Source organism: Eptatretus burgeri, chromosome 6 (assembly GCF_056783735.1).
Source record: "Eptatretus burgeri isolate ZD-2024b chromosome 6, Ebu_testis_v1, whole genome shotgun sequence".
In the NCBI taxonomy this organism is placed as follows: domain Eukaryota; kingdom Metazoa; phylum Chordata; class Myxini; order Myxiniformes; family Myxinidae; genus Eptatretus; species Eptatretus burgeri.
The window spans coordinates 3,721,807-3,742,740 of record NC_140966.1 but is presented as its reverse complement, the minus strand read 5'-3'; the positions used below and the strand labels follow the sequence as shown (position 1 = coordinate 3,742,740).

The 20,934-nt window shown below is 41.1% G+C and overlaps 1 protein-coding gene across 2 annotated transcripts in view; it reads right to left on the bottom strand.

The window, feature by feature from the left end:
• Positions 1-353: 353 nt before the first annotated feature.
• The window catches only part of HIBCH (3-hydroxyisobutyryl-CoA hydrolase), a 52,411-nt gene continuing 31,830 nt past the window's right edge, over positions 354-20,934 (bottom strand). Inside the window, exons 6-14 of one of the 2 annotated variants that reach the window (XM_085883726.1) lie at positions 11,770-11,822; positions 11,163-11,241; positions 9,821-9,966; positions 6,888-6,974; positions 6,722-6,780; positions 6,433-6,514; positions 6,127-6,246; positions 4,113-4,146; positions 354-955 (exon numbers count right to left, since the gene is read on the bottom strand). In XM_085883726.1, the coding sequence (XP_085739852.1) occupies positions 840-955; positions 4,113-4,146; positions 6,127-6,246; positions 6,433-6,514; positions 6,722-6,780; positions 6,888-6,974; positions 9,821-9,966; positions 11,163-11,241; positions 11,770-11,822 (776 nt within the window). In that variant the 3' untranslated portion in view covers positions 354-839. The remainder of the gene's footprint in view (positions 956-4,112; positions 4,147-6,126; positions 6,247-6,432; positions 6,515-6,721; positions 6,781-6,887; positions 6,975-9,820; positions 9,967-11,162; positions 11,242-11,769; positions 11,823-20,934) is intronic. The other variant, XM_085883727.1, reaches the window with a different exon arrangement.

Sequence of the window (20,934 nt, the reverse complement as noted above, 5' to 3'; positions counted from 1 at the left end):
TTCAAGAGTTAAGAAGTCCAATCCTATACAAACTCCAGAGTTTATGATGACAATAGTAGTGAATATGGTGATTGCAAAATCAGTTGGATGCAATTTGTGATGAACGTTTTAACTAGATTAACGTACAAATCAATTCATCATTGACCTGTTTTACACCAACTGCATGTACTCGGATATTGTCTGACATTACTGATGTCTTTCCACGTTACTCAAGTCTTGCCATTAATTCACATTACAAAAACTTTGTGTTGTAACAACCAATATCTGTGACTGAAAACTGAGCAGTTTGAAATAAAAGTTAATAAGTCTAGACTGCAACCAACATCCAAGAGAAAGACAGTGTTCGCTGTTGCTGCAGATGTACTCCAATTTTATTGTCCACAAGACAAATACACACATCATCATTTGTTTCAACATCTCTCGATTCATGTCAGTTTTCTTGAAGTTATTCTTCATGATGCATTGGCATGTTCAAGACATTCTCACAATAATTAATTTTTTTTACATCTCATATTCTATTCTTGAAATCACTTATCAAAGTTAATGCGTCTACCCTGTGAATAAGTTCTTCAACTGGAGTTGCAAGTAATAAACATGCAATGGAATTGTGTTCAGACAATTCCACTCAAGAAGCCCGGCGATGGAATAGATCGGCCAAAGGAATTAAGAAAACAATGGTTTCGGGGGACTTTCGGGGGACATATTGCTGAGCGAGACTGATAATTAATGTATTTATAACAGTGAAAATAAAAATAATTAAAAAAAAAAAAAAAAAAAACTTCGCATCATCCACTGCCAAACAACTCTCGAGATAAAGGGTCCAAAATGTCTCCGTCGGCTCACAATCGCAACTCGAAATCCCCAAGAGGCTCAAAGTGAGAGTCCACAATGTCAGGAGTCACATCCTCCAACTTTTCAGGCTTCCATTGTGGAGAAGCATCGCGGTCCACCAAAACTGCACAAAATGATTGGAAAAACTTCAAGGTTATGCCAAAAGGGCAGAACATGCATGAGTGTTCAGAAAAAAAAAACACAATTAGGATTCATCATGGGTAAGTATTATATGCCTGATGTTGGCTTAATAGCTAGAGTGGTGGGCTTGGGATCCTCGAGTCCTGAGTTCAAATCACACTCGTCTGTTGAATCAATACCAGGTGGGGTTGACTCTGCCTGTCATCCTTCCGAGGTCGGTAAAATGAGTGCCAGCTTGCTGGTATCCTGTGTCGGAGTGGTGACCTGTCCAGGATTGTACCCAATAGTCAAGGAGACTGCTTAGGCAGCACAAACACTCTGCACAGAGTATGGTCGCAATGGATGGATGGATCGATGGAAGTATTATGCTATGGGAATGGTATTTGAGTACAATATTACAAGCTAAATAAAGTCTCTCTGCACTATTTAAGACAAGGTTCTGGTACCTGCACTAAATGGAGAATAACATTACAAAGTCTGGGAGGTTGGCAGTTCGATTCTGACCCTGGCTGAGTCATACCAATGACAAAAAAACGTTTTTACATGCTGCTTCCTCACTTGAGGCTCTGCATTTATAAGATAGAGCAGAGATAAACCCCAATGGTTGGCATCTTATGTGAAGTGGGGAGAGATTTCTGGCTGTCGAGCGCAAAAGAGATCACTTCCCCCAAGGTCAGTGGCTGTTTATCCAAAGTTAAGTCCAGTGTTGTCTCATGGATTTGTCTTGTGCTACACAGCTCATCCATGAGCCTTAGACCCTATTAAAAGAAAAAGTCATAATTACAGACAAATATGTAAATTGCAATGTTTGTAAGACATCTGGATTTATAATCCCTTTAACGTTCACTCATATAATTTGATGAAAAGCTAATTAAAACTTCATTTCAAAACAAATAATGTGATGAGGACAGCTCGCGATAAAATGCTTAAATACAGAGTAATCATCAGTTTGGAATAATTAATTACACAGAGTACCGATGTATTCGTGAGGGACCTTGCCTTGACAATGGCATATATTTTTGGTATTGCTGTGCAGGTTTACAATGGTCCTGACAATGCCTAACAAGGATGAAAGCATACTTCTTCATGTGGTTTTGGATACCATTGTACCAATGCCATGTGCAATTTGTCATTCAGCTGTTAAAATGCCTCTTGTAAAACAGCTTCTGCAACAGCTCATTCAAGCTTAAAAAGCTAGGCCTTATTTATGTGGTTTAATCATACCATTCATGCTCATTGTAAAGCAATTGTAAATATACAAGCAATAGTTCCATTAACTATTTTTGTAATTATGTCCTAGCTTTGTCCTTATTTCTGTGTGCATCCATGGTAATCAGTTGAAGTTGAGCAAACTAAATGTCAGGTCACAATTTCAAGTGCTTATTGCTTATTGTGATTAGATTAGAGCAAGAAGGTCTTTGGAAAGGTCAGGGCTCTGGTGCATTATTCCTTCGGGATAGTCAATTGGACCGCGAGGACCATCTTGAGACCCTGCTTGCGATAACATTCCTGATCATGCGTTTACTCTTCTCCCTCCTCTCCCCTTCGATTGATTATTTCCTATCAGGTAAGTTTTCTGACGAGGGATCAAATGAATAAGAAGTTCTCAAAGAGTGTAGTATTTATAATTGCATTGCTGAAGGCAAAATGTACCCCTCGAGAGATCTTGAGAGAAACAGCAATATCCCCAAGTCAGCCAATGCCAATATATAAATATTAAGAAAGACTTTAAGACATTCTATAGCAGAATTGTACTTACTAGATTTGGTTTTAGCCATGTCAACGTTAATTCATGGCAAACTTGCCAATCTCGCTGCTTGTGTCATAAAAGGCCACCTTCATAACCTGGCTTTATAACCCCTCCACTTATGCAATCAATACATTGCTATCAATGGAACCCTCCCCTCTCCTTTCAAGTGGAAGCTGGATTGCCTCAAGACAGTATTTCGGGCCCAGTCTCGTTCCTCATTTACATAAATAACCACTGCAATGATCTGGAAGAACCTCTCATCCTTTTTTTGTAGATGACTCTACATAATGTACATCACACTAAAAGCCAGGCAGAAGCTGCCTCACTCTGCTGATCTGCAATTGATCTGACAAATGGAACATGTCTTTCCACCCTGGGAAATCACACTTTCACCCTGTTTCTCTGGAATTATTGTCAAATGAATACAGCTATCTATTTCCATGGTCATCCACTGAAAGATGTTCACTCTCTTGAATTTCTCAGCCTCACCATCAGCCAAGACATCTCTTGGGCCAACCACATCGCAAAGCTGGCCCCCAAAATCAGGCTCAGACTGAGCATCCTTTGTCAATCCAAATCTTTCTTTGGAAAATCAGATCTACTCACTGTCTGCAACACCTTTGTTTGTAGCTCAATGGAGTACTGCTCTCCACAATGGGCTAGTGCTCCAGCATCAGATTTGTCTCTCCTGAATTCTGTAAAATCTAAAGCTCTTAACATTATTGGCATATTCTGCAAAGATACGGATGTACAAGGCCAGTTGCACTCATTGCAGTCAGGTCTGTGGCCTCTTTTTAAAAATTGCTTCTCCATCAGACTTGCTCCCCTCTGCTATCGTCGCCCTCTGACACTCTTTTGCTCCTCCAGGATGCACGTATGTTTCCAGTAACCCCCTCCTGGTTAAACGTCAAAACTTCAGACTTACTGCCCACCTCCACTCTTGTTCCTCTTTTCCCCCTTATCTGAAATCACTGACCTCTTCCCACTCTTCCTTACAGGTCCAGAGCCTTCCATTCAACTCCCACTTCAATCCCACTCTTCCTTCCATGGCTTCCAGTTGTGGGTACACCACAATGCTTTGTCATCCATCTCGATCCATGATCCTTTCTATCCCAATTAACCCTTTACCTTCTCAATCCTCTTGTTTTCTGGTTATTGTTTCCTCCTTTTCTCTCCTCCTTTTATTTTCGTTCATTCCCTTCCTTTTTGTGTTTGTGCCTGTTACTGAACAGCTCATCCATGAATGTTTTTACTTTCTGTCCTCTGTCACCTTGCTCTTCCATGAGGCCAGATTTTGTATTAAAAAAAGAAGAAACATGTTACGAATCAACAAAATTTTGCTTCTGTGCAATTTTATTTCAAGCCACTTAGAGCACTTAAAATTACTCACCTGCTCTCACTCCCTCATAGAAATCATGTCCTTTCTAAGGAAAAAAGAACAAAGAAGCAAGAAAGAAGTCATGCATCGCACGATACTTGCAAAATCCATAAAATTAATTTGACCTGAAAAAATAATTGGTGGTTGAATTCAATGACAAAATACACAAATCCTCTTCAAATTTCAAGTCAAATGGATAAAAATTGACTTTTAGAAATGACTGTTGACTTTTTGGTCTATGCTGACCTCAAAAATACTTGTTCATTGAATTCAGTGACCTGATATGCAAATCCTCTTCAAATTTCAAGTCAATGGGATGAAAATTAAGGATTTTATAAATTCCTCCATGTTGACCTTTTGGTCTTTGTTGATCTTAAATAATTGATGGTTGATTTCAGTAACCTAACATACAAAATCCTGTTCAAATTTCTTGCCAATCGGATGAAAATTGAGGATTTTAGAAAGTCAACAAATTTGTTGACCTTTGGCCCATGTTGACCTTTTGACCTCAAAAACAATAAGCTTCTTGCTCATGATGAACTTCACCATGTGGTGAAGTTCCGTGAAGATCGGTTTAAAATTGTGACCTGAAGGCGATAAACATACAGACAGACAGACAGACAGACAGACAAAAAGACGTTGTGCAGAGCATGATACTTGCAAAATCCACCCTCTCTCCAAAGGTTCCCATGGATACATCAAATTGTCAATTTCATTGAGATTAAAATTGACACTTAATTAAATTTAATTAATTCTCATCAATCAGATGAAAATCGATTATTTTACAGTTTGAAATTGATGATTTTAGAATTTTGACGTTGAGTTGACCTTTTCACCTCAAAATGGTTGCTTTCCTAATTCCATGACGCAATATGCAAATCCTGTTCAACTTTAAAGTCAATCAGATGAAAAATGATTTCAGAAATTAGACCTTTGACCTCAATAGGCTTTTCAGTTGAAACTACCACTACAACTGGTAAAGTTTCATGATGATCAGTTTTGAATTGTGACCTGTCGGTGATTGACAAACAGACAAACGAGAAAAAGACGTCGTGCAGAGCACGATACTTGCACAATCCACCCCGTCTCCAAAGGTTGCCACGGATACATCAAATTGTCCATTTCATTTAGATTAAAATTGACAATCTCAACCAAAGCTCAGGTCAATCGGATGAAAATTGATTATTTTTCAAATTGAAACTGATTTTAGAAGTTTGACCTTTGACCTTTTGATCTCAAAAATAGTTGGTTTACCAATTCAGTAATGCACTGTGCAGTTGCTGTTTAATTTAAGTCAATCAGATGAAAATGGATTTTTCAGATAAAAATTGATTTTAGAAGTTTGACCTTTTGACCTCATTTTTCCCAATTCAGTGATGCAATATGCAAATCCTGTTCAACTTTCAGAAGAAAAATGACGATTTTAGAAATTGACCTCAAAAACAATAGGCTTCTCAGTTGAGACTACCTCAACAACTTCGTAAGGTTTCATGAGGAAAGGTTTAGAATTGTGACCCAAAGGTGATTGGCAAACAGCAAACAGAGAGAACTAGAATGGCAGGGCACTCAGTAGAGTGCATACCTCCGCCACGCATTGTCTGATCCATGAGAACATATCAGGCCCAATAATTTTTTGAAATATCATGTTTCGTATCGTTTTTGGCCCCATCTATCAATGGTGAAGAAATCACTTAAAAAAAAATCTCGGATTCGGATCTTCACCAAACTCGAATCAGTTTGTCCTTGTCAAACACGCAACCTGCCCACCAAATTTCATCCGAATCCATCCACAACTTTTTGAGATATCCTGCACACAAAGAGACAGACAGACAGATATCACCTAATTCCACCTTCGGCGGTGGAGGTAGTAACAAAATGGACTGACCACTATGCTTGAAAAATCTTCGATTTTCATAAGGCATTGATGTCATTCGTTCACAGTTTCGTCAGATATTCAAAAATCGACAACTTCATCATTGTCCTTGCTTGTGTAGACCGGGATAAAACAAAAAACAGAAATGCTCACCATGCAAGCTTGGCTCATGCGATACTCCATGATCAATGAGGCAGAAATTCCCCTGGAGGTACCATCTTGAAGCTGCCGGAAAGCGATCTTGAGTGATGTTGGGGACATCTTCCTAAGGCTCTTTGACGAGAAGAATTGGAGAAGGGAAGTGGGACAAAGAAAGTTGGCAGGTGTTGCAAAATACAATGCATAAGACAACTTAGTAGTTGTGCACATCAGCAGAATCTATGTAAATGCAGGGACTTCGGTTTTTCTTCCAAAAATACATTATGCCTTAAATCCCATTCTACCATCATACCATCTGACCTGCAGCTGATTTTGTGCCCATTCACTACCGTCCTTCTCGAGATTCGACATTATCTCTTCCATGGTGGAGGCAGAAAAAAGGCTGAAAAAGAAAGATGACAATTTTTTACATTCTAGTTCAAAATAAATAAATAAAATCGAAAGCCACAGATCGTTAACTGCACAACAAATCCTTCAAGCAAAAGTACAGAGAAGAAATTAGTTTTCAAATAATAAGATAACTGAAGAGCTTATCATGAGGGACGTGCCAAAACGTTATCTTCTGATCAGCACACTCACAGCACTTTACCGGTTAATTTTCTCCATTTGTTCGGCAAGAATGAAGGAATCGGTTCTTACGGTTTTGCTCTGCAAGACAATTCGAATGGTATTGGACAATAAGAGTCAAATTCCAGCCGTCGCAATAGAACTGTGAGTGCCAACCGTAACATCATCGAATAGGGTAGGAGACGGACCATGGAATGATAGGAGTCGATGAGATCTGCGACGTCTTGAAAAGATGGTGAGGATAGAGAAATGAGGTCCTTCTCTAGGGAGGGAAGCTAAAGAAGAGACACAAGTAGCGATGCAAGTAAAATGCACAAATAATAATAAAAAAATTCTCATCAGCCTGACCAGTGGGGATTGAGGTGGAGGAGGGCAGGAAGAGGGAGAGGGGGTGCAGAAGATGAAAATAATTTGTGACTACAATGCAACCGTGCAAGGAAAATCAAATACACTCATGAATTTACAGTGTTTTGGATTTTTAGTCTCTTTTTGTACACCATCCATATCCAAGGCAAGAACAACAAAGCAAGAGACAGAATAGCAACATGGCATCAACATGCTGAGGCTTTCGTCCAGCAGTGGACTGAAAATAGCTGATGATGACGACATACAAGGGGACCGACAGGATAGCCTGGAGGTACACGCACTGGCCTTTGAACTGTCTAGCCTGGGTTGGAATCTGAGCTCAGCGACAAACTGCCATCCTGGTTTTTCGCATGCAGGGAGATTCATCAACGTGTGTGCCGTCCCTCGAATGGACGTTGAACTGGGCATCCCATCCGCAAGCGTTAGTTGGTGGGTGTTGAAGATCCCACTGTGTCCTTCGTGAAGAATCGGCGAGTATTCGCCGGCACTTTGAACAAATTCCAAATTCTTGCACAGTCATGTATCCTGCGTTGGAAAGGTGACCAATCGATGATGATGATGGACGACGACGACGACGAAAAAGAAGAATATACGAAGGGTGTTAGAAAACTAGCACAAATGAGATGCTCGCAATTGTTCATAACACTCCAAGGTTTTTTTTTTTTTTTTTTTTCCAAACAAGTGCAAGTACTGTCGTACATACAATTAGTAAGAAAATACATAAATGTATTATTTATTTATATGTACACCTCTGTATTATACCTTTTGGTGCTTCTTTGACGAATGCGAGCATCTCATTTGTACAACTTTATGAACGCCAAAGTAACCCCAAAGTAACCCTGATAGTTATTCTCAGGATTTGAGAGGGAAAAAAAAAATCTGAGCAATCACCTCGACCATCAAAAAGTTAGTTTAAAGGCCCCAAAAAATCCCAGATGCCTTAATTGAAAGAAGTATGGCACAACTTCAGTGTTGCCTACCAAAGGAAAGGGAATGTTGACTTCCTGATCAGCCAGAAAGTTAGATACAGGACAAGCATGATATTGGACAAGGAAGATGAACCTCAGGATTTCCAACCCAAACATGCTATCTATCATCCTAACATCTCAACTTCCATGATGTAATCCATCGTCTTTTGCTGTACTCTTCTCACTTTGAGGTCAATGTCCTTCTTCAAGGTTTATCAAAAATAGCAATAAAGTAAACAGAATTAAGGCAAATCTATCGATGATAAATGGATGAGGTGTGTGTGTGTTTGTGTCATACTTTTTGTCTATTAATTACGTACGTCTATTCATTAATTACACACCATTGGAATGTACCTTTTGACACTTTAGACTGCTGAGACCCCTTTGAACCCAAAAAGATCCCAGAAAACTCCCAAGACTCCAGAAGGCCCCCAAGACCACAAAGACAGACACCGCAAGGCCAAGAACCAAAGACCAAAACTTCCAGAAGGCACCCAAGACCCCAAAGACCAAGGCCCCCCCCCCCAACACCAATACCCCCAAGACTCAAAAGACCCCGAAGACCACAAAAGCCCCCGAAGACCCAAAAGTTACTGAAGACCCCAAAAACCCCAAAAGACACTGAAGACCCCAAGGAACCAAAAATTCCTGAGGACCTAAAACTCCCAAAAAGTCCCCAAGGACCCAAAAGTCCCAAAGGTTCCCAAGGACCCAAAAGAGCCCTAAAGACTGCAGATCCTGTTGACCCTTCAAGACTCGACTATACTCCAAAAAAAAAAAAACCCATGAGAATTCCCATGTTTTAAACGTGCGCCATGTTAGGGTAAAAAAGCAGCTTCATATCTCCTTCTACCATAGCATGGCATTTACACTAATTACAAAATATATAACAAGAACAATGATAACATTGAAACAAAGCATATATTAATTAACACAAATAATATTTACAACAAAAATAAGAATAGTTGTATCATCTGGCAATAATAATAACGAACATACATAATACCCATGTTGGCCCCAAGCACATATGGGCCTGGTGAAAGGCCAGCTAATGCTCAAGCAGTACAGCAGGTGGTTATTTTGGTCCATCAAACCACCGGGTCCACGAGTATATAAAAAGAGCTCAGTCTCAGCATGTGTCCATCTGTCCTTCCTTTCTTCCTTCCTTCTGTCCGTTCAGCCGTGTGACTATATGTTTATTGTTTACGTACTATTGGAATGTAACCTTTAGCAACCCTTTAGACTGCCGAGACCCCTTAGATCTTTGCAGACCTCGAAGACCCCTAAAGATTCCAAAGACCCAGAAAACCCTCAAAGACCCAAAAGATCCCCGAGACCCCTTAGACCTTTGCAAAACCTTAAAGATTCCAAAGACCCAGAAAACCCTCAAAGACCGCGAAGATTCCCAAGACCTCGAAGATCCAGAAAACCCCCAAAGATCCAGAAGACCCCAAAAGTCCCTGAGGACCCAAAAAGACCCAAAACACCAAATATACTCAAAAGTCCCAAAAGACCGCTTAGACCTTAACATTTTGACCCCTTACACCCTTCAGACAGATTAGACAGCTTGGACCTTCTTCTATCACAAATTAAATTTCAAATAAATATATCACCAATATTACAAATAAATTTGGAGGAAAAAAAAAGTTTGTATTCTGATTGGTGTAAATCATGCCAACACAAAAAATCTGTCAGGTCAATCTCCGCAACAATGTGTGGAGAGGTGAGCGTAGCGAGCCGAACCACGATATTAATGATAAAACCACCAACAACAAAAGGCCATTTACTTGTGCGGACTCCACAAAGTGTGTGGCCACACCAGCATGTTGCACGTCCTTCCCTTTCAGCCGGAATCCAGTAAGTGCAAGGTACAAGCCAAGTTTTCCTTGGAGACGTGGCAAGAAATATCCACCCCCAACATCTGGGAATAGGCCTAGAATGAGGTTGGGGTTGGGATGGGGGATGGGAGTGGAGGTTGAAGATCGACATAAAAGTTGATTGAAGGAAAAAAACGAAAAAAAAACAGTGCTCACATGCCGTATGTACGAGGGCTATGTAAACCAACATAATAAACCAACCATTCATCAGTGGAACGCACAAACAAAATACAAATGGATTAAATTAGAATACTTTTATTTTCATCAACATAATCACCAGAAACAGCAACACGGGTTGATTTCTATTTTTAAAATTCCCTCTTGATTATTATCAATCCATTGTCCAAATGTTGCAAAATAATGTGAGCATCACATTTTTCAACTTTTGGCCACACAATCCTTATTTCATCAGAGGAAAGATGTGTTCATAAAAAGACGAACTCAGGTAATTAAATGTGTGGTCATGAACGACATCCGTCCATCCATTGGGACCATACTCTGTGCAGAGCGTTGGTGCTGCCGAAGCAGTCTCCTTGGTTATTGGGTACAATCCTGGACGGGTCACCACTCCGACACAGTATACCAGCAAGCCGGCACTCATTTTGCCGACCTCGGAAGGATGACAGGCAGAGTGAACACCACCTGGTATTAATTTAACAGCCGAGTGGGATTTGAACTCAGGATCCTAGGATCCTAAGCCCACCACCCGAACCATCAAAGCAACACCAGGCGTATGAACGAGATGACCGACAATAACAATAGCATTTGTGAATTAGATAACTCAAAATTGGTCCAAATTAATACACAACATGGTGCAGAAGTCTTAAAGCATGATGGCACCCAATACCGCTGTTAGGGGAATTGGGAGTTTGGAGAAACCCTCGTATCGAGTTTGTTTTTCTCCATACAAGTTTGAAAATGATGCACTTTAAGATCTGTAATTGAATACCTTTGTAGACCATTGTTTCACTGGGTTGATTACTGAAATGAAAGGTCGAAGGTCGGGATTTTTTGGGGTGGGAGGAGGAGCTGATGCCGGATGCCACGGGATTGTGACAGCCCTTTGATTGATCGATCGAAAATGAAACACGAGGTTTCCAAAGCGTGGGCTCACATCATGTTTGTGTCTCCTACCTTTTCCACAAGCTTCCCGTTCACCACACAATGCCACAACCACATATCAGTTAACACATCAAACCACACCTATTTCACGACAACCTTGGACAGATAGTTTTGTCTCGTATCCTCTCACCAATGGCAGTTTCTGGCATAGCAAAGAGGGTTCGTTCAGTGGCAACTCGAAACGAGCCGTGGACAGATAGGCCGACACCCTGCAAGGCACATGCAATGGCAATAATCCTTAGGAATAAGTACCTTTCTGAAATCCATTGCACATGCTGCACCTAATTGAAACAAGCCAGGATGTGTGTTTCTGCTGGACTTAGCTTAGCCTGGAGTTGCTTTCTCTTGTGAGATAATAATCTCACCATTTCAAGACTATGTTTTCTCCATTTACTGTTTCTCAACCTAAAAACTCATTGTTCAAAAGGATTGACCTCTTAAAGTAAAAGCGAATTATTTTGTCCTTTAAAACATCAACGAACAGCAATATTCAGCTTGCATAAAACACACTAACACTTCTACTATGACCCAAATTACAGCCTGCCCCCTTACAATTTCATTGGGTATCCTGGTCCTACAATGATCCCAGATGAGATGCCCAAGACTTGACCTGAGCAATTAATCACGGGGAAACTTGTCCACCGTGGGCCTGAGCTGATCCAGGTATGAGTTTCGAAGGTGGAAGAGGGGTAAAATATGGCAATGTGAAATTGAAGAAGAAAACAAAAACCACTCACCCCTCCCATGGTGATCCCATCAATGAGTGCAATGTAAGGAATCTTGCAGGTTGCTGCAAACACGTTGGCCAAGAGGTTTGAAAAACGCCCTCAAATGAAAATGCTCCATCTTTGGTTGTCACACATTCACATAGTATGACATAACTATTACTAAAGGTTAAAGGTTTTCCGTATTCTCACTATGACTGACTTACAGATTTGTATGCGACTTATTATATCACATGTAATGAAAAGAAGGGCACTGCTTTCCAAGCCTTCAGGTGGTCGGCAACAATGACTTGATGACGTTGAAGGTGATTATGGCAACCAATGATAAAGCGATGAGTGCTTCTTTACAGACCCTTTTAGGGCCCATCAATGTTTGTCATTGTAATGTAAAAACGGTGTCAAAATGAGGAAGTATTAAGTTTTCATTTTGTTGAAGATTTACAGCTCTTTTCCACAGCACATTGTGCGTGACAGTCCAGGTGGATTCATCAGCAATGCAGAAAAAGGAAAAATAGCATAACCAGACATTCTCCACATCTTTTGAGGTCTTTTTCTAACAGTATCTGAGGCTCACAATGGAGCTGCCACACACACACACACACACACACACACACACACACACACCCACACACACACACACACACACACACACACACACACACCAACACACACACACACACACACACACGACTAAGACGAGACAAACCCAGCCACGAGAGCTTGGGGAAAATGACGTCACTTCCAAGGTTACTCTGGGTAGCAGCGATGTCACAACAACATCGCTGCCTTTTCATCACCCTCAGCAGAGCATTTCCTCAGGTGGAATTTCCTCCTCCCCATGGATGCCAACATATGAGGATTATCCATGCTCTTATCCTTTTAAATGCTGAATGTCAAGCAAGGAAGCAGCACGTGCCATTTTTAAAGTCTTTGGTATGACTCGGCCAGGTTTCGAACCGCCGATGTCGCAGTCTCGGAGCGGACGCCAACTAGAACACCACAGTGTTGTTTTTCTTTTGCCTACCATAATTAGCCCATCCCCTGTGCAGTGGGAGACATGGTTTTACAATCGTGTGTGTGTGTGTGTTTGTGTGTGTGTGTGTGTGTGTGTGTGTGTGTGTAAAATCCTTACGATAATTCATGGACCAGTGTTTGTGTGTCACAATGCTCCAACAGTTCTGGGCTGGTCTCCAAAATAAATCTGGTCTCGGCTTACCAAGGCAGAAATCGTCGTGTGTCGACTAAAAGAACCCAAAATGTGTGAGCGTGCCTTGGTCTACCTCTCCAAATGAGCTCTCCACAGCTTGGCTCGTTTCCTTTGCCAGTGCCCTGCCTTGACGTGCACCCACCCGTAAACAGGCTCAAACACCAATTGACGTCATGTTGTCACCCCCAGAAGCCAGGTTCACCAAGAGGCAGGTACCGAGCAGAACCAGCAGGAACAGTCCAGCTGTCCCCAACCATCAGGAGCTGTCAGGAACGTCACCAACCGTCAGCAGGATCTCTCCAAAACTCTAACAGGGCAATCCTGCCATCCTTTTTAAGGTGACCAGTGTGGGCGGAGCCTCAAGCATGACTTCTGCCAAATCTATTTGGCTTGCCTATTGGTGCATCGCTGCACGAGACCTCCAACCGTCCATTCTCGCGGTCGTTCTCTCCCGACCATAGAACGCGACGCAACTCCCAATCAACACAGACCTGGCTTACGTCGCCATGTTCAGGGCGCTGGACGAATGCCAGAAAGTAGCTACTTGCCGGAGCAACCGAGCGGAAACATGAAGCGCCCACAGAATGTAAACGGGCAATTATCACCTCTTTGTTCAGCCCAACAAGAAGAAGAGTCAGTTAGTATCCATCGAGCTGCTGAATGGGGTATCGAACGTCGATGAAAGAAGGTGGGTGCCTGAAGTAAATGATCCGAGACCACAGCCATGTTTTATCATCAGAATGAACTGTTCAGGAAAAGCCTGCGGTGTGTTTAATGACTCCAATGTCCTGTAAGTCCAACGTGAAAACGATAACCACAATAAAATGTGTAAATAAATCATCTATTTCCAAGCCAATGTGTATTGATGGAAATGGAATAGAATGAGTCTCCATTGGGCTAACAGCTATCTCTCGCGTGCACGAACGGTGAATATCCTTCATGTGGAAATTAAAACTGACATAAAATCATCCGTCATGAACGTGTCGTAAAGAGGAAAAGGTTATCCCAAAAGAAAGAAAGGGAACCTGTTCTCTACCATTCTCCAACACATCAGAGTTATAATCCCACCAGACAAGGGGATGAGTCGATTCTGGACATGCATTTATGGAAAAAGCTGTCTGAGGACCTGGATGTTTTGCGCATTACTCGGATCCGATTCTGAAATCCACAACAAATCTGAAATCCACAACACGATGTATAATCACATAATTATAATCAGTGTGTATATATACAAGGTGTCCCGGAATAATGTGAGCACACTTCGTAAAGTGATATTTTGTATGTTAATAACGACAATATTATAACTGTGATGGCTTGAGGTAGTGTTTACAATGGGTAACAGTTTGCATTCACTCACGTATGAATTTGATGGAAGAAGAGAGGGATAGCACCCCCACATTATCATCGTGGAGTCAATGCCAATGTTGATGCTCAATTTCTGAACCATTGGCTCGGGCAAAGAGGATGTGTTAAATATCCCCCACATTCACCTGATTTAACTCCACTCAACTTTTACCTGTGGGGTTACCTGAAGAATGTGGTGCACAAGAGAAAACCAGCTACACTCGGAGAACATGGGCATGGAATCGAGCAATCCTGTGCATCTATCTCGGCAGAAATCTTTGCTGAAGTTTGTCGCTCAGTTGTTTGCCGCTGTAATCAGTGGTCATTTAACACTTGTAATAGTATATCAGGTTAACCTTGTTTTTGCTAAATTACATCTGTGTTTTCTTTATTAAAATACAAAATACTACTTGATGACGTGAGCACATATTATTCTGGGACACCCTGAACATATGTATGCATACAAGTCAGTGTGTGCATGTCCAGGCCATATTTGGCAAGCTCTCCCAACTTTCCATCCTTTTGCCTTCACGCCAATTCTTATTGATTCTATAGATTTTGACCTGTAATTCTTTCTTTAGTAGTTAAAGGTAAGCTGTTTTGTGCTTCCTTGGTACAGGGTGATTTTTATTTATTTATTTGATAACTCTAAATAATTCCCATGCACTAAAAACTATATCTGTTCCGAACATAATATTTTTGCGTAAATGTAGCCTAATGTTACAGAAAGATGTGACATGATCCTGAGAGTTACCAGGTATCATGTGATTGATCACGTGACCCTGCAGTGACGTTTAACGGTTTTCACTCAGTCACGTCATGGAGCTCAACGTGGAAGAACACGTGTTTCTCGAACATTCCATCAACAATACATCCTTTAGGGAGCATCAAATTACATTTAAAAGTCACTTTGGGGGTCGTACAAAACCTTCAAAAAATATATCGGTGATATGGAAAAGCAGTTCAGAGAAACAGGCTGCGTGAAAGTTAAAAGCACGTGCGCCAGCCAAGTGTCGTTACACCAGAGAAAGTGGATGAAGTGCAGGAAAGAATGGAAGCAAGCCCCAAGAAATCTCCAATATGTTTAGCACAACAAGCTCACTGTTCATATTCCAGTGCAAGGAAGGCGGCAATAATCAGTGACATAATCAGCAATATTCCCCAAGAAATGCTACACTCTATGTCAGACAGCATGCTGCGAAGAAGGAATTTGTGCCTGCAACATGGCGGTGGACACTTCCAGCACTTCATTAAAGGTAATCAACTGTGTGAATCACGGCACGTCTTTCTGTAACATTAGTACACATTTACGCAAAATATTAGGTTGCTAACTGATATCGTTTTTCGCGTGTGGAAATTATTTAGGGTTCTCGAATAAAAAAATTTAAAAATCCTGAATTATGGTTTTCCTCTATTCAGTTATGGCCATGCGCTTTACATTTGTATCAACCACTTTGTCATACTGGTGATAATGTAGTCTGAAATGGTAAGGTTTTTAAAGAAAAAATTTTTTAAGTCAATGTGGCCACAGCACACTGTCCCTTTTGTGTGGTGGCTCCTTGGTAATATCATGTGAAGAGCTTTCTCATCTTTTTTTATTGCCATCTTTAATTTATCTGTTTCTGATGCTAATTATTACTTTGCTCGTAATAATTTGTAGAGCAAGACAGAAGAGGAATGAAAATTGAACAATGCAAACTTTATTACCTCTATCATCCAAGGTGGACGGAGGTTATGTTTTCATCACTGTTCGTCTGTCGGTTTGTGAGCAGGATATCTCAAAAAAGTTATGGACGGATTCGGACAAAACTTGGTGGACAGGTTGGGTGTGTGACAAGGAGAAATTGATTTGATTTTGATGAAGATCTGGATCCGATAATTTTTTGTGTTTCTTTACCATTGAGTGATGGGGCCAAAAACGAAACATAGCACGATATGCAAAAACTTATGGACGGATTTGGACGAAACTTGGTAGAAGAATTGTGTAGGTGACAACAAGAAGCCGATTAGATTTTGGTTAAGGTACCGATGCAGATCCAACCTTTTCGGTGGGATACAAAACGTAAACTGTTAAGTGAGGGGCGGTATGCGCCCTATCAAGTTCCGTTCTCGTCTCTTGGGTGACAACTTCCAAAATATTTCTTGAAACTGGTGCAAGGATGTTAAACAAGACGTTTTGTATAATTTCAGACGATTCACATCATGAATCATGGATGATTTTCCTTCAGATAGTTCGATCATAAAGTCGCAAGTGACAAATTATCGCCTTTCATGATGTTGGCAAGTTCCACCTAAATAGTTTCATTTTTCGATCCATGTGTTTAGAATGATCTGATCAAAATGTAAGTGTCACAAATCTATTTGGCTTTATCCAAAAGGAAAGTAATAGCTTTACTTAAAGAACTTCATGACTGGCCATCAAAACTCACAAACCTTTTGCCCAAACGTTTTAAAGTTGGTTCTTAGTCAATTTATATTTGCTTCTATTTGCATTTTAGATCTGCCAGCTTGGCAGCTTAAATAAAATGTAAACCGGCTCAGATTTTCAGACGACGAAGTTCAACACCCTGCTCGGACACGCAATAGATAAATTTCTTTCCTGAAACCAAAAAACATAAAATAAAAGAAAGCACACTCTTTCGTTCAGGCATACCTTCAGCTGGAGTAATAGTGGAGACGTATTGCCATCGCATGTTGCCGTGCTTGGGGCATTTCTCATGACTGACAAGGATTTTATATGGTGAAAGTGCTGAACTGATGCTCACGCAATTTATGCTTAAAAGCCCACTCCCACCATCCCCTTCCAATAATGACTAATTACCTCCACCACCGAAGGTGGACGGAAGTTATGTGTTCACCCGTTTGTCTATCTGTTTGTCCATGAGCAGGATATTCAAAACGTTATGGACCGTTTCAGATGAAACATGGTGGATGAGTTCGTTCGGTGACGAAAGCAAACTGATTATATTTTGGTTCAGGTCTGGATGCAGATTTGGTCTATCAGTGGGATAGAAAATGTAAACTGTTCAGCCTGGCAGAGGCATGCGCTCGACCGAGTTCCATTCTAATTATAAAAGCATTTGTTTTTCACATGTAACGTTTTAGCACATTTACATACATGTACTTTAAGGGTATGACTTCAATAATTATTTATTGTCTTCAATTATTACTTACGAAATCTTTAGATTTCGTAAGTATATTGATGACTTCCGTTTCTGTTTGTTTGTTTGTGTGTTTGTTACTTATGAAATCTAAAGATTTCGTAAGTATATTGATGCCTTCCGTTTCTGTTTGTTTGTTTGTTTGTTTGTAGGCACGATAACTCGAGAACGGAAGAAGCTACCAATGTCAAATTACACCACGTGATTCAGGAGGGTGATGGCAAGTGCTGATTAGATTTTGGTCAAAATCGGTCAAAGGTCAAGGTCACGGTGAGGTCAAATATTCGATTTTTGATGGTTTGGTACAGATAACTCGAGAACGGAAGAAGCTACCAATGTAAAATTACAACACGTGATTCAGGAGGCTGATGGCTAGTACCGATTAGATTTTGGTCAAAATCGGTCAAAGGTCAAGGTCACAGCGAGGTCAAACATCCAAAAAATGATAACTCGAGAACGGAAGGAGCTTCCAATGTCAAATTACACCACGTGATTCAGGAGGGTGGTGGCTAGCGCCAATTAGATTTTGGTCAAAATCGGTCAAAGGTCAAGGTCACAGTGAGGTCAAACATCCAAAACATTCGATTTTTGATGGTTTGGTACAGAATCATCGTAGAAACTTCTGGTTTGTGTCGCTACCTTCTCAAGAGACAGCTTTTATTAGACAAGGTCAGAGGTCAAGTTGACGATTTCATAAGTACCAGTCTATGACTGCTTGTTTGTTTGTTTGTTTGTTTGTAGGCACGATAACCCGAGAACGGAAGAAGCTACCAATGTCAAATTACACCACGTGATTCAGGAGGGTGATGGCTAGTGCTGATTAGATTTTGGTCAAAATCGGTCAAAGGTCAAGGTCACAGTGAGGTCAAACATCCAAAACATTCGATTGTTGATGGTTTGGTACAGAATCATCGTAGAAACTTCTGGTTTGCATCGCTACCTTCTCAAGAGACAGCTTTTATTAGACAAGGTCAGAGGTCAAGTTGACGATTTCGTCAGTACCAGTCTATGACTGCTTGTTTTTTTAAATTTTACATGCAAGACTTCTGCTCACGGAAGGGTGAGGTGACGGTGGGTAAAAAGACAGCAAACTGACAGTGAGGCAGTGGGGCCACAGTTGAATATATCAAGCAATGAAATTAACAAATGGGAAGAGAGAAAAAGAGAGAGAGGAAGGTAAGAAACACAGTAACCTACAAATAAGAGGTTTGACTAAGGTGAGGCTAATGGGAGTAATAAATATCACATGTACTGATGAGATAAGCATGAGATAAAATGCTACTCGCCTTTACAGTGCATTAATTTCATTACAGTTAAGGCAGGTGTTTGAACGCTGTACCATCGGTGGCATTTTACATCATTTATATGCATCTTAAATACACCATCAACAGAGATTTCAAAAGAATTAGCAAAGCAACGACAACTGTTTGAGTTAAAAAAAAAATACACTTCAGGACTGCTCTCCAATATCCACCGCCACTGATATCAATTCAGCCTGGGTATTCTTCTGCAGAAAACTGCTTTCTCTCTGATAAAAAGATTCATCCCATCTAGTCTTCAATTATCTTACGTATCCTCACGCACTTGATTCTCTTCTGAATCCTGTGGTGAGGCTGTTTCTTTAAAATAACTTGTAATCTCCTCCTGGAAGGCAAATCTGACGGAAGGCAACCTCCGATCATTCCACAAAGCACGCAACAAGTGTGCATCTACCCTCAGACGAGTCAGAAAAACAACATCTGTCCAATCTCAAGAATGAGCTTTCAAGCTAGTCTCCCTCCTCCAAAACCTGGTGGTGTCTTGTCAAATCAGTCTCTGGTATATGCTCCCCCTTCCATCTCTTCCCTCACTTCAAATGGCACCACAGCCGACACCGCTCACGAGAAGGTCGAATGCCTCAATTCTGTGTTTACTTCATCTTGTGTCACTAACCCCTCTCTCTTTCTGTACCCACCCTTCCCAGTCGTACCCAATTCCTCCTGAATTCTGTCTTTTGCACCTGAAAAGGAGGAAAAGTTTCTGGCAACCCTCGACTCTGACTCTGCAATGGGACCAGACGGCATCAGCTCATGAGTCCTAAAAACCTGCTCTGCTACTTTTATGCTTCCCCTCTGCCATTTTCACCCTATCATTTACCATAAGTCATCTTCCATCTGCTTGGAAATCAGCCAAAAATTTCATGAAAAGGTGCAAAAACCAATCCCCTGAACTACAAACCAATTCGCTTACTTCCAATCATCAGCAAGGTCATGGAATCTATCACCGCAGGTGACATAAAGTCATTCCTTTTCTCCAACAGCCTCATCTCGGATCATAAAATCAGAATCAGACCTGGTCACTCTATCTTGGACATGCCGTTTCTCCTCTCCCAACAATGGATGGAGGCCCTCAATATCAGACATGAGATCAGGGCCATCTCTCTGGACATATCTTGAGCCTTTGATACAGTCTGGCATCTTTCCTTGCTCTCCAAACTGTCTGCCTATGGAATCCAAGGCCAACTCCACTCTTGGATGACTGACTTCCTCCAGTCTCGGAGCCAATGTGTGGTTCTCAATGGAACCCTTTCATCTCCTCTCCCTGTCAAGACTGGAGTACCCCAAGGCAGTGTTCTGGCCCCCATATTATTCCTAATCTTCATCAATGATCTCACTGACTCTGGAAAATCCTCTTTATCTATTTGCTGATGACTTCTCACCTTTCTCATACTTCTGACAGACAGGCAGCAGCCTCTTCTCTCTCTCCTCAGACCTTGACAAAATCACAAACTGGTCAAACACAATTTTGCATTCTCCCTTACCCCTCATCGTTACCTGCATCCCTTGTTTGTCCGTCTCTGTCTACTTTCTCCCTCCACCCGACTGTTGGTTTTTCCCCTTTCTCCTGCTATTTCCTGTCATGTTGTGTCCTGATTTGCTCTGCGCCATTGCTCTTACAGAAGCCAAGACCATGTAAAAACAAACAAACAAACAAATAAATAATACCCTGATATTCACGGCATTTTTCAGGAACGTATCCCCCGCGAATGTCAGGGTCCAACAGGCCGACAGAGCAGCTTATCACATTTAAAACTCGAGCAAACTAAAATGGTACTGAAATGCGCAGTGTTGTCAGCGATCCAGGTTCACTCAGCTACATGGCAATAAACACCAAGCGAGTATCATTATTCCCTTTTTAGTCAGAAACTTTTGTCAGTTCCAGTATGACGAATTAAATCATAATTTAAGAAGGCCAGAGTGGTGGACTTCGTCTACAATGGATGATCCCAACAGCCAATTTAGCTACGATTTCAAGACAACAAAGCAAGGAAAGTATGCGAGCAAAGATGCGATTTCCACTTGGTTTGGGGTAGCTGAGGACAAGTGCAAAGACAATATGGAACAAAAGGCTCTGGCGATGTGTCATTTTTGTTACATCACCAAGCAAAGATAAAAGTAGTGTTTGAGAAGAGTAACGAATGATGGA